General features: G+C 45.5%; 1 protein-coding gene across 1 annotated transcript in view; it reads right to left on the bottom strand.

Moving 5' to 3' along the window:
- ATP12A (ATPase H+/K+ transporting non-gastric alpha2 subunit) overlaps positions 1-17,182 on the bottom strand; it is a gene marked incomplete at both ends in the record, with an annotated part of 196,842 nt that overhangs the window by 16,109 nt on the left and 163,551 nt on the right. Inside the window, 9 exons of the mRNA XM_084234861.1 lie at positions 4,347-4,456; positions 4,620-4,818; positions 6,013-6,281; positions 6,523-6,640; positions 6,777-6,911; positions 7,755-7,868; positions 8,577-8,780; positions 9,699-9,758; positions 12,630-12,788. Of these exons, the coding sequence (XP_084090987.1) occupies positions 4,347-4,456; positions 4,620-4,818; positions 6,013-6,281; positions 6,523-6,640; positions 6,777-6,911; positions 7,755-7,868; positions 8,577-8,780; positions 9,699-9,758; positions 12,630-12,788 (1,368 nt within the window). The remainder of the gene's footprint in view (positions 1-4,346; positions 4,457-4,619; positions 4,819-6,012; positions 6,282-6,522; positions 6,641-6,776; positions 6,912-7,754; positions 7,869-8,576; positions 8,781-9,698; positions 9,759-12,629; positions 12,789-17,182) is intronic.

Here is a 17,182-nt window from a genome sequence, read left to right as displayed (position 1 = left end):
TCACAAAAAACCCCGAATAGCCAAAGCTCTCCTGAAAAAAAAAGGAGGGAATGGAGGCATCACACTCCCAGACTTCAAACTCTACTACAAAGCCATAATCATCAAAACTGCATGGTATTGGAACAAGAGCAGACATACAGACCAATGGAATCGAATAGAAAATCCAGAAATAAACCCACAGATTTATGGTCAACTAATCTTTGACAAAGGAGCAAAGACTATGCATTGGAGCAAAGAAAGTTTGTTCAATAAATGGTGCTGGGAAAACTGGGTTGCTACATGCAAAAGAATGAAGCTTGACCACTACCTCACACCATACACAAAAATCAACTCAAAATGGATTAAAGAACTAGACATAAGACCTGAAACCATAAAATATATAGAAGGAAATATAGGCGAAACACTACATGACATGCACATCAAAGACATCTTTACAGACACATCACCCAAAGCAGTGATAGTGAAGGCAAAGATAAACAGCTGGGACTACATCAAATTAAAGAGCTTCTGCACAGCAAAAGAGACAATAACAAAAACAAAGAGAAACCCCACCAACTGGGAGAACATTTTTGCACCCAACACTAATGATAAAGGACTGATCACAAAAATCTGCAAAGAGCTGATGAGCCTCAGCACCAACAAAGAAAATAATCCAGTCAAAAAATGGGCAGAAGAGCTAAAAAGAAACTTCTCTGAAGAGGAAATGCAAATGGCCAACAGGCATATGAAAAAATGTTCAACATCACTTGTCATCAGGGAAATGCAAATCAAAACTACCATGAGATACCATCTTGCACCAGTGAGAATGGCATATATTAAGAAAACTAGCAACTACAAATGTTGGCGAGTGTGTGGAAAAAAAGGAACTCTCCTGCACTGCTGGTGGGAGTGCAAACTGGTCCAACCACTATGGAGAGCTGTGTGGAGATTTCTGGACCTACTAAACATAGAGCTTCCATATGACCCAGCAATTCCACTCCTAGGTATTTACCCAAAGGACACAGAAACATCAATTCCAAAGAACACCTGCACCCCTATGTTTATAGCAACACTGTTTACAATAGCTAAGCTTTGGAAACAGCCCAAATGCCCAAAAATAGATGACTGGAGCAAGAAGATGTGGTACATATACACCATGGATTATTATTCAGCATTCAAAAAAGATAAACACATGCAATTTTCAGCAATATGGATGGCGCTGGAAGGGATCATGCTCAGCGAAATAAGCCAGAAAGAGAAAGAAAAATACCGGATGGTCTCACTCATAGCAGGAATCTAGAAAACTTAAATAAGGGACCAGGAAAATGAATAACTATAAGAAAGTGAAAATCAAAATCAACAAACAACTATGAACCAGAGACACTTTTTGGGGGGTGAGGTGTGGGAGGGGAGGGATTGGGGTCAAAATGGGGGGGTTGCAATTGTATGGGGAATATAAAAATAAAATTTATTATTTAAAAAAAAATCAATTAGCTCCTTCCATTTTCAGTAAATTTGAGTATATAGATAATTTGATTAAAGTGTATTAATCTCACTCTCAAAGCAGTCTCAATAATGCATTCAAAAATATATTTAAAAAGTAATAAAATTTCATAAAAAAAAAAAAAAGCCCAGGTCCAGATGGCCTCACAAATGAATTCTATCAAATGTTCAGCAGTGAATTAGTGCCTATCCTACACAAACTCTTTCAAAAAATTGAAGAAGGAATACCACCAAATACGTTCTACAAAGCCAACATTACACTAATACCAAAACCAAACAAAGACAGCACAGAAACAGAAAATTAGAGGCCAATCTCCCTAATGAACACGGATGCAAAAATCCTCAACAAAACCCTTGCCAACAGAATCCAACAATGCATCAATGGGATAATATACCACGACCAAAGTGGGATTCATCCCAGGGGCACAAGTGTGGTTCAACATACGAAACTCGATCAGTGTAATCCAACACATCAACAAAAAGAAAAATAAAAACCATATGATTATATCAACAGATGCTGAGAATGCATTTGACAAGTCCAACATCCATTTATGATGAAAGCCCTTGAAATTCTTGGGATAGAAGGAACATACCTTAACATGATAAAAGCTATATATGACAGGGCCTCCCCTGGTGGCGAAGCGGTTGAACACTGGACTGTGAAGCTGCCTACAGCCTCTGCAGTGCTGGTTCGATCCCTGGCCACCAGCAAGGGTCCCACATGGCGTGACAGACCTCTTCTGCTACATCCGCTACTCCCCTCAGCAGTGTATTTCGTCAGTCTGCCTGTTCTGTTCCCTGCTCTGGCTCTGGTGGATTCTCTCACCCTCCCGCACTTCTGACTGTACCCAGTGTTTGCATAAATAAATAAATAAATCTTTAAAAAAAAAAAAGCTATATATGACAAACCCACAGCCAATATTATTCTCAATGGCGAAAAGCTGAAGGCCTTTTCTTTAAGATCAGGGACAAGACAAGGGTGTCCTCTCTTACCACTGCTCTTCAATATAATACTGGAGTTCCTAACCAGGGCAATAAGAAAAGAGAAAGACATACAAGGAATCAAGATAGGGAAAGAAGAAGTACAACTATCACTATTTGCATATGATATGATAATATACATAGAGAACCCTAAAAACTCCACAGAAAAACTACTCAAAATAATCAACCAGTTTAGTAAAGTAGCAGGATACAAAATCAACATACAAAAGTCAGTAGCCTTCCTATACACAAACAATCTGAAGAAGAAGAAATCAAGAACCATCCCTTTTATAACTGAAACCAAAAAAATCAATTATTTGGGAATAATCCTAACAAAAGAGGTGAAAGACCTATACAAAGAAAATTATAAAACACTGTTCAAAGAAGAAGACACAAAGAAATGGAAAGACATCCACTGCTCATGGATTGGAAGAATTAACATTATCAAAATGGCTATGCTACCAAAAGCAATACAGATTCAACACTATTCCAATAAAAATCTCAATGACATTCTTCAAAGAAATACAACAAATATTGATGATATTCATATGGGACCACAAAAAACCAAGAATAGCCAAAGCCCTACTTATGAAAATAAAGGAGAAATAAAGGAGAAAGGACACTTCCAAACTTCAAGCTATACTACAAAGCCATAATAATTAAAACAGTTTGGTATCGGAACAAAAACAGACCCACAGACCAATGGAACTGAATAGACAGCCCAGAAATAAAACCACAGTTATATGGACAACTGATCTTTGACAAAGGGGCAAAGAATATGCTTGGACAAAGGAGCAAAGAATGGAACATGGACAGTGTGTTCGATAAATGATGCTGGGAAAACTGGACCACCACATGCAAAAAATGAAACTATACTACTACCTTTCACCGTGCACAAAAATCAACTCAAAATGGATAAAAAAAACTGGACATAAGACCTGAAACCAAAAAAAAATATAGATATTTTGAAGCAAGGATGACAGGACTTGGTGACTCACCAGATATAAGGAAAGGAGAAAGTTTTGGTCTGGGGTGACAAGTAAAATAGAAAAATAGAATATTTGGGACAAGATACTGATTTGAAGTCAGGTTGGGTACAGATGGAAGGAGACAAGTATAAGTTGTTGAGAGTCTAACATGGCAAAACTTCCAAGTAGAAACACAAACTGGCTAGAGGTCCATGGAGTGTGGTTAAAAATAAAATCTGGAAATAAGAATTTGAAGATACTGACAAAGAAGTACTTGGTCAACAAAAGAATGATGAGTCATCTTATAAAGAAAGAATAACAAACAACAAATATATAAAAGAAAAAGTGTCAATATCGGACATAGGACAGATAGACAAGTCCGTGGAACTGAGCCACTGACTAAGGGAGAAGAAGAGGGACAGAGATGGAAAGGAAGAGAAAAAGAGATGAATAAATAGAGGGAAGGTGAGAAAAAGAGGGAAGGTAAGGGAAATTATTTATTGCATATTCAAACATTTAGGATCTCTTAGAATTCCATTTGCTGCCAGGAGAATATGTCCTAAGATCAGCCCAATGTCCATTCAATTATATTTTAAACTTCAGTGAATAGTTTTTATGAAATAATGAAATTTTACTATATACACTTATCTGGTAAAGAAGTTAGGAAAGTCACTTATTATCTTCTGGAATGTGTTGGAATTTTCCAAAGACCTAAATGAATATTCTGAGAACATTTAGCTTCTCTGTGATCTGTTAAAGCTGGGGAGAGTGAAGAAAGTTTTCTGCCGGTCTTACTGTCAAACCTATTCTTATTCACTTTTATTTGGTTGTAGAGATTAAATCACTCACCAAATCAGAGCAGAGAATATGACCTCTGAGTGGCCATGATTGAGACCCAGGTTGCTGGATTATTACCTTCATGATGGGGACACTCTCCTGTCCTGGCTTGAATTCAGCTCGGTTACACAACGTTATGATCTTCGATAAGCAGTCCCAGGTTCCAGAACTTTGATCAAAGACTTGATCTGGAAAAAAGGAAGGCCAGTGGGTGCCCTGAGGACAGGGTCTGCTCTCAAGGAATCTGCCATCCATAGATACGAAAATGCAGACCCACGAGGCATGTTGAGTTTAGTCCCCTCTGCTCCTATCCCTGGCATTAGGTCAGCGGGCATATTCCAAAAGACTCACTTGAATGGTCCTCACTGGTGTCAGCCATGAAGATCTGATTATCAAACCACAGATGGGCCACGGTCATCCTGTTCTGGGTCAGAGTGCCAGTCTTGTCTGAGCAAATGATGGAGGTGGACCCCAGGGTCTCCACTGCCTCCAGGTTCTTTACTAGGCAGTTCTTCTTAGCCATCCTTTTTGCTGTCAGTGACAGAGTGACCTGGACAACAGAGAAAGAGAGTGAGAGAAGCTATGGGAAGAATAATCTCTGGGAACTCCAGTTAAATGACATAGAAATAGCTAAGGTCACCCATGATGGATTTTCTGGAGAGCTGCTCTGGGGTCAGGACAGAGCTGCAGTCACAAAAGTTTTGCTAAACTGATTCAGCAGATGAAACTACTATGAAGCCCAATGTATTACACACAGGACACCTTTTTTGTCCCTTTACCCCTTGATGAACCTGATTCTGAGAACCCCTGGGTGGCAAAGTCACCAGCTGTGAATGTGGTACTCAGAGGAAATTGTAAAGGGAGCTGTGGCTGCCAGCTCAAGTCACTCACAGCATGTGCTAAAGAACCTGTCCCAAATTCTGCTCTTGGGGGATCAAGAGGCATTTGTATTTCATTTTAGGAGCTCAGTATTTAAAGATTCTTAACTCTGTCTTTTAAAACCCCAGATCCCATAGCATTCTTTTGGCTTTAATTTCTTCAGATGACTGCCTACTGGAGTCAAAGACCTCTCTTCCCTTTGCACAGGACACAGCAGGCTGATGACTACATGGGCCCTTTATATGTAATGCAAACATAGCCCTCTTCTCCTACCCACAGGCCCCATAGGAGAGATGGGGGTGGGGCCTTCTGTTTCAGAATGATTCAGATAGGTCCTTACAAAGGGAAGCCAAAAAGGTTAATTTAGGGGTCAGGGCTGAGAAGGGTTAATTGTTTTGCAGAAAAGAGCAGGAGGAATTTGTGCAGGTGTGTCTGAGGGGGGGAGGGGAGGGAAGTGAACTATGTCCTAGGTTCTTCAATTGTAGAAAGTGCTGTGGAAGTTGGTTTTCTTTGTTTTTCATTTTCAGAAATGTGGAAATGTGGGAAAGGCATCAGGCTTCTAGAAAACCTGGAATTGAGGGTAGAGTCTACCTAAGGGTCACAGCCTCATACATGCCTTGCAAATGGAACTCCTGAAAACCAAAATGAAATTTTTCAAGGATAATACAGTCAAGTGTTAACAATGTCACAAATCCTTTTGTTCCCTTAGGGAACAGTCTATTTGGAATATCCCAGGGTTGTCTGAGATGGGGAGATGCTGTGGCTCTGCAGAAGGAGGGACATACTGTGGGGGAGCTCACTAGGTGGAGCAGGATGGACTGTGCTAACAGGGTCAGGGAACAGGCCACCTAGCAGCCTGACTCACAGTGACAGTGGCCAGAAGACCTTCGGGCACATTGGCTACGATGATGCCAACGAGAAAGATGATAGATTGCAGGACCCCATACTTCATGGACACCGCAATGATGAAAAAAATGACACCAATGGCGACAGCCACTCCTGCCACAATATGGACAAAGTGCTCGATCTCGATGGCAATGGGTGTCTTCTCGTTTCCAACACCAGAAGCCAGGGAGGCAATCTGACCGATGATGGTGTGGTCACCCGTGTTGATGACCATTCCGGTTGCAGTGCCTGCAGGAGAAGCAGACATGTTCCTCCAGGTCCTCAGCCAGAGGACCACAGCTACTTACGGGCCTTCCTTGGGTGGTGACAACACTGTCAGCATATTACATTAAAGTCCAAGCATTAGTTCCCTGCTTGCTCTGGGAGAAGCTCTGGGATAGCTCTGTGAGATGCAAAGAGTCAAATCCACAGGCCAGAGGAGGGGAAAGTGACCTGGATGGGCACAGGCCCTGGCAACAGCCAGACTCACCTTCCAGACAGGTTGTGGAATAGAAGCCAATGTTCTTGGTCTCCAAAGGATTATCGTGGGTGAACTCACAGCAGCGGGATTGGGGCTCAGATTCGCCGGTGAGAGAGGAGTTATCCACCTGGAAGGAATGTTGGGAACAGTTCAGGATCAGGTCCTGTGGTCTGTGCCCCAAAGCACTGAGATTGGGAGACGAGATTGGGAGACACACAGAAAGGCAGTGAGTATGAGCACATTGGGGGAACCCGAGACCTCACCTTACACCCCTGAGCAGACAGAAGCCTGATGTCAGCTGGGATTCGGTCCCCTCCTTTGATCTCTACTATGTCCCCCACCACCAGCTGTTCAGCTGGGATGGTCTTCTTCTCTGAATCTCGGATGACCAGAGCTTGCTGGGAAAGAAAATGTGAGCATGACTCAGTTCTGGGATGATGCCAAATGACAGGAATGGGGGCCCCACAGCCCACAGCTGCCATTTGGCAAAGAGTGGAACCAAAGATCCTCACCCGGGGCCCAAAGACCCTAATGACAGTTTTTTCTTGAGATGGAGCTCAGAGAGATGTTTTTGAAGTAGAAAATGCTGCCTGGGGCAGATGGAACAAATGAAAGCTCAAGTCTGACAGGAAGGAGCTGATGAAGGATGAGCAACCCTGGCTGGGGGTCCAATCCTCAGGGAGGGCTAGGCCAAAGGCAGAATCATCTTGCTCAGGTTGGAGGGGGAGAAAGCTCTCCTACATCTCAGCACACAAGGAGGCCTCCTTCACCCCTTCCAGCTGGAACTCAGTGGTAGGGACTATGTGCCTGATCTCCCTAGAGGACACCTAACACCCTGAGAAGAGGAGAGCAGGTCCCCTGCCCTGAGAACAGGCCACCTCAGGGAACCTCAGGGAAGCAAAAATTGTCACAGATAAGAATCAGAATTTGGGCTCTTCAGTGCAGTGAGCACCCTTAAACTTCTATTTTATTCCCAGGACCTCCTGACTCACTTCTGCCAAGTTCCCCATGAGATGTGTTCCTAGCACTTCTTCCCCTTTGCATGATTCTAAACTAAGCATTTCTCTGAATCTTCACTTGCTGATGAGAGAGATGAGGTCACTTGTCCCAGACTTCTTGGACAGCAAGGGCAGGAAGGGTAGAGAGCAGGACCTCTGCCCCAGTCTGCCCTCCTACGTGAATTCATACAGAGACTTCCTCACCTGAAGTCACAGAGAGACCAGAGGGAGTGGACTACTCACTTGTGGAATCATTTTGCTGAAGCTGGCCATAATGTTGGTGCTTTTTGCCTCTTGGTAGTAAGCAAAGATTCCTGTTAAAATAACAACCAGGACCAGCACAGCGCCCAAGTACACCTGGTAAGGAGAGCAGGATCAAAAAACAGGCATTAGGAGGAGCCAGATCAGGGATGAAGCTACAGGAATTGAAGAGAGAGAGCACTGTGTCCTGGTGGAATTTGCAAATTCCACATTCACTCATGGAAAGTAAAAAAGTCAATGATTTTTAGTTACACAGATGTATAGCAATCCCCCAAATGCAGTTTTAGGACAACTTCCTCATCCCAGCAGACCCATCTCCCATCATCACTCACCCCGCCCTGTGCCTGTCCCATCCCTGTGGTTCTATTGCTGGGTTGTGGTGTTCTGTTGAGCACAGCACATGGCCTCTGGCATTTGCCTTCTTCTCTTAATGTCATGTCAGCCAATTTGGTTCTCAGTGGGCAGAGATGCTCACCATGATAAAGCAACAGAAATAGGTTTGGGGAGAGCCCCAAAATGCTTCACATATGTCTATTTTGTTGTTTCTAGCTAGGAAACAACAGAGTGTTTCTCTCTCTCCAGCTCTCTCTTTAAAATGTATGTTCACACTGCTTGTGGCACATCACTGAGACACACTTCTTTTTTACAGCTGGGATGATTACTGCTCTTGCTGAGCTCCATAGTGATGTTCAGCAGCAGATTCCTACACTAAGCCCAGGCATTGCCTACTAAGGGCCATACTTTATGGTCTATTTTCTCCTACCACGATTTCAGCAAATCAGGAAGCAGGTCCTAGGGTCTTACATTGTCAAAGGATGTGGATGGGTCTTGGGAGTACTGAATCCCAAAGGCGCTCCAGCACAGGACGGCACCTATCCACAGGAGGATGGAGAAGCCCCCCATCATTTGCTTCAGGAACTTGACGATCTCTGAGGTTTTCTTGGGAGGTGTGAGAATGTTGGGCCCATTCTTAGCAAGGCGCTCAGCAGCTTGGGTGCTGGAGAGACCCTGAGAAAGAGTTCATTAATGCAAAGCCCTATCACTTATTTTACTGAAAAAGTCCCTTTCCTAACCTATAGCTGCTGCCCTATTTCAGTCTTGGATCCCCCATTCCTCCAGGTACTGCCATACACCAAAACTGCCTTTGGAAAACCAATTTTATCAAATCACTGTCAGAACTCATCACTTTCTCAGTGCATAGTTTACATCTCTTGTTCCCCACCTTAGTGCACAGGGAAGATGCTGTGACACTTGCTTACACATCACCACCCTTCAGAACTGTCACTTCTGAATAGCAGAGATGACTGCTCTTCCTTAACCCTCTCGTGACTAGCTCAGTATGTAGCACACAGTAGATAATTTTGTTGTCTTGAAAGATGTCTCTGCCTCTCTTCAGGTCAAGACACCAACACTTGTGAAATTTAGTTTGCATTTGAATTAACAGAAGTAACACTTCCCTGGTGGGGAAGTTTTGAGAACTGAGAGGGCACAGCCAGTCCTGAGCCCCTCCTGTCTGAGGAAGGTGATACACAGTGTCTTCATAGTCTCTCCACAACCCTGTGTTTTAGGCCTGTTTTTTTTTTTTTTTTTTTTGTATTCTTTGATGGTCCATTATACCTCTGGCCATGGCAGTGAGAAAAGATCTGAACACTTCTGGGGACATCAAAGCTTTCCTTGTGTCATGGGCAAAATAATTATTTACTACAGCAGTTGCTCAGCCCAGGGGCTTCTCTGGGGCCTTGGCTGAGACAAGCTAGCTCCCAGCCCGCTCTCCCAGGCTAGGCATATGGATGACAGTTGCTACAGGTCAATATTACTTCTAAGGTGCTGAACGCACAGCAACTTTTCCACACCTCTGAGCACACAGGCTGCTCCTCTGTGTAGATAAGGGCTTTTCTTCCCACACGCTAGTTCCCAGTCTCTTACCATAATGATGTTTGTACTGTATTTCTTTTCCAATTCCTTGTTGCTGAGTTTGTGGTCATCCTGAAATCCATAAAAGGAAGAATTGAGTGAATTTAGTCATCCCAACACTGGCCAGGCTGTGAAGGGGGGAGTGGCAGTGAGGAAGGGAGAATGGTTGGGAGAAGAGGAAGGAGTGGAGAAGAAAGACACCATTGGGCCTGGTGCTGTTGCGGGGAGGGAAGAGAGTCTTGTTGCAGGAGAGACTTGTTTCGATTCACAGACCAGGGGATTTCTGGCCATCCCTGAAGAGTTCAGATTTAACAATTCATTTACTGCACAGCTTTCCGTAGTTTTTATGGACAAAGCAATGCATTTTTCTTCAGTCTCACCTCTGCCTCATAAACCTGAGCACACCTGCTATCTAGGTAGTTGCTGCCAAGACACTTCCTGCTCAAAACTGAATTCTGGAATGCATGGAGGGTGAGAAGCAAAACCACACCAGAGCCATTTCTCATGTTTTGACAACTCTTCTGACATGTAGCTTTGTTGGATGGGTGGCCTCTGAGAGAGAAGCAGACCTGCCCTTATTCTAATTCTTGAGGCAAAGCAGCTTACTGGTTAGAGAAGCCCTGAAGGTTAAAAACCTGCCAAATGCACACCAGTGTAGCCACACTCACTAATTTTGCCACAGAATCATTAGACTTTAGCAGAGTGGCATTATTATTTTGGTCAATAACTCTTTGTTATGGGGGCTTCCACCCATTAGATGGGCCCATTAGCACCCTCCTTGGGGTGGAGGTAACTGGAAACATCTCTAGGCATTGTTAAATCATCATCTCCTCTCCCTTTGAGAGCTTCTGGAATAAAGGACAAGAAGCCTCTTCCTGTGGCAGAAAATCCAGACCAAGACTTATTTACCTCATTCCACTCAGGATTCTTTAAGCTCTAATTGTCAGAAATAGAGATGTGTTTATACTGTGCTTGGTACAAGAGCCATGTCTTTTCTTAACTATAGGTAAGAAAGCTGCATGTTGCATTAAGAGATTGGATTTTTCAAATTTTTTTTTGGCTCCCTTCTAGGCCAGTCTGTTTTGCGCATTTATGATTGCACCATTCCCAACTGACTGTGATATTGCTGGAGATTCAAATAGTTAGGACACAGTTATGTACACAGCAGTCTTAGTTCTGGGCAGCTACAAATCACAGATGGTTGCAGCCATCTTCGCATGAACTGATATCAGACTTTCAGGGCCGATACCGTGAAACAGAATCCGGTCCTGCCTTTATTCCTGGCTTTGGAGAGCATGGGGCAGGAGCAGAGGAGCCGGGGGCTCTGGAGCGCACTCTGCTGGCCCGCACTGGAATAACATAGGTAATCGTTATGCGGCATCATCCCCTTCTTTATTCAGAGATACTTTAATTCTCAACAAGGTTATAATTTGCTGGAGAGGTCAGGATGCAGGAGAACCCAAATGCACTGTCACAAATTGTGAGAAAGTTAGGGGAAAACAGGGAAAGAAAGATGTTCCTTTCTCAGCAGGGAAACTTTGGCTGATCCTTGGAAATTACTTAGAAGTATCCATCTTCAAATCTTATGATAATAAACAGGCATTGATAAATGGATATATAGTCATGTTGTAAGTAGCAATTCCAGAAGACTATATGTGTCTTTGATTCTCAATGCTAGAGCTACACAGGAGATAAGAATGGCTGTTGTGTGGAGTTGTGCTAAGTCTTTCTCTTACTTCACCTCATTTAACCCTCCTAACTCTAAGAGGTAGGCACCATTTTTCCTGTTTTTCAAAATAGGAAACACAACTTCAGTCAAACTGGGATTGATTCAGGTTACTCCAATTTCCAGGCTGTTGTAGAATGTGTATATCAGAACATACATGGGCAAAATGCTTAGAGGTGTTCTCTCAACTTGTACCTATCTCTCCAGAAAAAAAGAAAAGCTCTTATTGGCCGCATTTGTTGATTTAAAGCATTTGCTGTCTATGATAGCCAATGTTAAGCTACTAACAGGATGTCAATTAGCTTGTCAAATTCCTGAATATTTAACAATATACAAGTATGGTCTCTAGGTCAAATGAACTCACACTCCTATCCTCTGCTCAAATAATCACAGAGTTTTAAAGTCTGCATTGAACCACAGGAAAATTCAGCAAAATCTGCAGCTCAGTATGAAAGTTCCCCTTTTGCATTCCTGAGATCAACCTGTCACATTCAGATTGATGCCTTTCTGTCCCACAGGCAGCCTCTGCACCAAGGTTCTGCCTTAATAGTAATTACAATATGCTTCCATAAGGCACTGTCAGCTACAAAGTACTCTCTTTCTTGTCTCCTTCTTTTCCCTCACAGACCCATGCAAATTGCTTATTTTCCATTTTCCATGAAGAAAATGGCACTTCAGTGAAGACAGATCATTTGCCCCAGTGAGAGATCAATCCTTGGAGAAGAGCTTCAACTGAGCCTCTGGGTCCTGAGTCCCAGTCCAAAATTCTCACCATGAAACTATTAGTTCCCAGAGCACATCTACCCAGAAACCCAGCAATTTTTAGTGGTCGTGGTCCTCCTTTGTGGCAGCTCTGGCTCAAATGATTTACCAAGTCAGCTAAAAACTGACAAGTGGGCACTTCTATGTCTGAAGCACCAGGAAGGAGTGAGGTCTGGGCCATACCAGTTGGGGACTGGAACTGACTCTTCCCTGAGTTCTACCTGAAAGCGCCTACAACCAGAACCAGGCATCCAGCAGAGACCTGACCCCTGGGCAGATGTTATCACAATGAAAAAAAAAACAAAACATAACAAAAAACAAAACAAAAGATAAGGAATGAAATCCCCAGGGATGTTCAAATCATTGAGACTGATTTTCCTTTTGTAGGAGGTAGGTTAGAAGGGCAAACTCTCAGGGAAGGCAGTCTCTATCACTTAAGGACTAAATGGACTGACCAGATCGAGTTCTTTCTTGAGTTCTTCTTTTGGGTGATTCTTTCCGCGTTCCTGGCAGTTGTTCTTCAGGCCCTTGTACTTCTCCTTGCCACCCCCCTTGTCTGCATTCTCCATGGCATTATTTCCATTGACCTCCACAGAGTAAATTTCTAGTGTTTTCTGAAAGAGAAGTAGAGGTGCAATATTGGCCAAGATGGGTTTTCTGCAGAGAAGTGGAGAACTCTTTCTGCAGGCCAGACCTCCCTCCCCATGCCCTGCTTTAGAGACAGGAAGGCAAGGGGGCTGGAGTGAGGCTCCCTTCCACCTTCACTGAGCAACTCCAGCCCTTTCTTCCCTCCCCTGCCAAAGTAGGACTGGGTGGGCACAAGCCTGCAGGTGTCTCCTCAGGGTGACACCCACCGGGGAAGGTGGAAAATTATGTTACCTAATTTGAGACAAGATCCCGCCCAGGAGCCGAGGTATCCCACTGGTATCTTGTCCCCCACAGGGCACAGCAGTGGTGTGCCCCACTTCCTGGATAGGGGGTGCCCACTGAACTATGAACTCACTTTAGTGCAGGTGGGCTTTATGCATTAGAACACATTCTTGGAAGCCCCAGTCTGGCGCCAAACTCCAAATCCCAGCAGGTCTAGGACCCATGGATCCTTTCCCATGCATTTGAATTTGCGTCTACATGCCACCCTGCCACCCAGTCACCCAGGACCTAGCCAGCCAGGAGCTCCCACCACGGGCACCCTGCAGCCCACAAGGGAGAGGAGCCTAGCAGCGGCCGGGGCGCGCGGAATAAAAGTGGCTCCCTCTTTCGCCCCCCGTGGGACTGTCGGGGCGTGGGGCGCACGCACCTGACGCATGGCGAGGCTGTGGCGCCGCGGGGGTTGCTCGGGTCCGGGGCAGTGGCGCGGGCTGGTCCCGTCGGGCGGCGGCGGCGTTGGCCCGGCGGGAACCTCTGGCTGCAGAGCTGCAGCCGCTGCCCGAAGAGGCGCCGCCACTTTAAACACCGCGCCCCGCCCCCGCCCAGGCGGGGAGGCGGGAGGCGGCGGCGCGCACCCCAGAGAGGGCCCTGGGCGGGAGGTACAGTACCGGCGCGTCTAGCCCCCCACCCGAGGGAGGGCGAACACAGACCTGCTTTTTTATTTTTTAAGCTTAAAACAGGCTCTCCAATAAAGGCGCCTATGCAAATACATAAGCAGAGCAAATACAAGTTGCAGTCCCCAGCAACCTCTAAGTCGTCCTGACCAGAAACGGGGCTCTCTCCATTTCCAGAAACAGGGTCCAACGGTAAATATTGGGTCTCAAACTAGATTGAGGAGTAACCCAGCAAGCTTCCTAGGAGAGGTTTAAGGACTTCGCAGGGTCCAAAGAGGAATTCCTGGGAGGGAGATGGACAGGGGAGGCGGGAGGGTAGACAGGGTAGACAGCGCACACCCAGGGGGCTGTGAGGTCAGAGTCCGCTAGGAAGAGGCTGCGTGGAAGCTGCGGACTGAGCCCAAAAATTCCCCACTCCATCCCTGGTCGTCCTGGAGAGTCCCTTCTCCCAAGAATGCTGGCCTTGGTGCCCTCTCTCGCAGCCCCTCCTGGTGGCTTTACTTTTTGAAAGAGCATAATTGAAGTCCAAGGCACCGTCCCTTTGTAGAGCAAGGGCAACACCAGTGAATTGCTCCTAACTAAACTAAACCTCACAAGACAGGAAGACGCCATCTGGTTTACTAGTACTCATCACACGACCTCTAGAAGTGGAGGGGACAGCTCCGGCCCTGGTGCACTTCCAAGAAGGTCTCTGAGTATCCTTCCAAGGGGTCTCTGTGTCCTTCTCCCTGAGCATTGCTCTACAAGGGAAAGATTTGAAGATGGGGAAGAAGATACAAACTTTGCCTGAATATACCAGCCCCACTGTTTGCTGGACCCCCAGAGAAGGGTTTGCAGGCACAGGGGCTGCTGCACACCTTCACCTGGTCTGGCTCCTTCTCTCTTTGTGGACAGATACAGAGCAGAGAAGCAGGATGCCTCAAGAGATGCCCCTAAACTCATCTGTTTCAATCTTTAGAGCAAAGTCAGATCCACAGGACCTGATGGATGGACGGGAGTGGGAGGGAAGGAGCAAGGGGCTGGTGGAGGGTGAAGGCAGAGAGGGTCTGGTGTTCCTATTGTAACCGCTCCCCTCGGAGAAGAGTGCTATTGGTCCTTGCTGGTGTCAGGTTTGGAAAAGGGTCCGTTGCTACCAAATGGGAGAAAGATTTTCCATCGTCAAGTTCTACAGCACTTCTCTGTCCTGGGAGTTCCTGGCTTCTGCCATGTGCCAGTCTCTGCCATGGCTGCTGTGGCCCAAGTGGGAGTCTCTGATGCCATCAGGCATTTGGCGTGTGGCCTCTACCAGACAGAACAGTGTCAGCCTAACTCCAGAGTTCTTCCTATGCTGCACCTGACCTGTTCAGCATCCACTGGCTGGCATGACACAGATATCCCATCATCCTTGGGGAGAAGTCTTGTAGGTATCTGTGCCGTGGGTTGTACTGTCTGGTCAGCCAGACAGTTGGGTTTTCTCTGTAATGCGAATGCCAGGCAAGCTTTGATGGCAGGGGCCTCCATTCCCAAGAGGGCATCTGCTCAGAGAGGGCATTTCAACATGCTCATTAGTTGTACCATTAGTGTGTGCCAGGTCCTTGCCTCCCATTGAGACTCCTTTTTTTTTTTTTTTAGAGATCTCAGTTGAATCTCTATAAATGACCATAAGTACCACTGATTTTCAGCTTCCCATACTTTAGGTTCCCACTGATATTCACTATTAAAGAGTGAGCCCTGGAAACCCCCAGATCCCAATAAAAGTAGGACACCAAGCCTGAGAGCTTGCTGTCCTCAGGTATGCTGGGTAATTCCAGGGCTTGTCAATTATAAACTTTTATTTTCTTCAGAGTTTCTCAATGCTGTTGTTGAGGGTACCTTGCAATTATAAGAGCCCTGGTCATCAGTTGGCTGTGACCCGAATAGCACCAGTCCTCACCAAGCAGTTCTAGGGACTGGATTTCCCCTGAGAAGCATAGCCACAACTCTTTGGTACCAGGGCTGATGTGGGCAACTGACCTTGACCACCAGCTAATTCTGTGACCTTCTGGGCTGACCACAGGCCAGGGTACATCCTGGGACACCTGCTTAGCTTGCGGCTGGGTTTTCCTACCTTTCAGAAGAAGCCCATCCATGCCTGGAGTCTCTTCCAGGACAGTTCTGATTGATAAACGGTACATACTTGGGACAGTGGTCATGATACATAACATTCCTTGCTCATTTTAATCATTTAATACACTTAGTGTATTTGATTTGGACTACACAGATCAGGTACTTGGAGAAATGGTACTAAAATGTGTCATTCTTGGCCCACAAGGAAATCACACTTAGTTGCAGAGGCTACATTAATGAATACCTGACAGACAATGAGCAGAGGCAGGATGGAATCTAAGTCTAAATGGCACGGACAAAGAGCTTGAAATAGTTAAAGGAAAGATGGGGAAGAGGGTATGATTTTTATTACTTAGAACAGTTTTTTTGGGATTTTTCTATCCCTTTGCATCCTCCATGAGGGTTGGGAGAGAGATTGAAGGAGCTCTGATTTAGGGGTTGTGTTTGTCAGTCATTCTATAAGACTCCCTCCCAGTGAAGGGGTGTCTGCCAGCTGGCTGGTGAGTGTGAATGTGAGGATTCAAGAACAGGGAAGAGAAGCCAGGTGATGCTGGAAGAGGAAGGCTCACTTCCTGCCACAAGTCTGGATGAGCCAGTGTGGCTGCTCCCACTCCCCTCCTCTCCTGAATTCCTCTCCCACATGTGACCATCCCCACACCTGTACCCGCCCGGTGTGCCAGGCAGTGACTGACCGCGGGAAACGAGAATGAAACAACAAACAAAACCTCAGCCCAGCACACTTCATTGCTTCCTTGTTTCTTCATTAATAAGAAACCCCAAGACTGATGCATGAACATCCCACAGAAAGGAACACGCTCAGCAATCAGTCAGCATGGGTGCTACAGAAAGGCCCTTACTGGTGCAGGGACTGGGCTGGGAAAATGCCTGCAGAGGCCCAGGGGCCATGCCACAGGGCACATTTCCCCTCTTGTGCACAGAGGTCCCCCAAATGTCAGGTTGCTACCACATTCTCTCTGTGACTTATTTTGGGTAATAAGATCCTTTTCCAGAAAGCACTATTTTCCTTTTCACAGGCAATTGAAAAAATTTGACTGCATTGAAATTTTCTCATTTTTGTGTTTTAACCCTAGGGTAAAAATAGTTTTTGTCTCCATGCCAATCACCCTCACCTTTATTGTGGGTGTTATATGTACATATGTCACAAAGGCCATTTCTCACAGAAACATGTCCACGTAACTTGGCAGGAATGGGTTCCTTCTGATGACAGGCCACGTGATCCTGTCACCAGCTCCCTCCCACTCTCTGCAGAGTTAGGGAGCCAAAAGCAGACACTGCAATTGTTATTCATTCCTGAAATATTTTTTGGAGGCTGTGACATATGTGTAGCACTATCCATCCAGGCCCTTTCTCCAAAAGAGCTT

Source organism: Talpa europaea (assembly GCF_964194135.1).
Source record: "Talpa europaea genome assembly, chromosome: 6".
NCBI classification, from domain to species: Eukaryota; Metazoa; Chordata; class Mammalia; order Eulipotyphla; family Talpidae; genus Talpa; species Talpa europaea.
The sequence above is the reverse complement of the archived record's forward strand: the minus strand, read 5'-3'. Positions and strand labels throughout refer to the sequence as shown.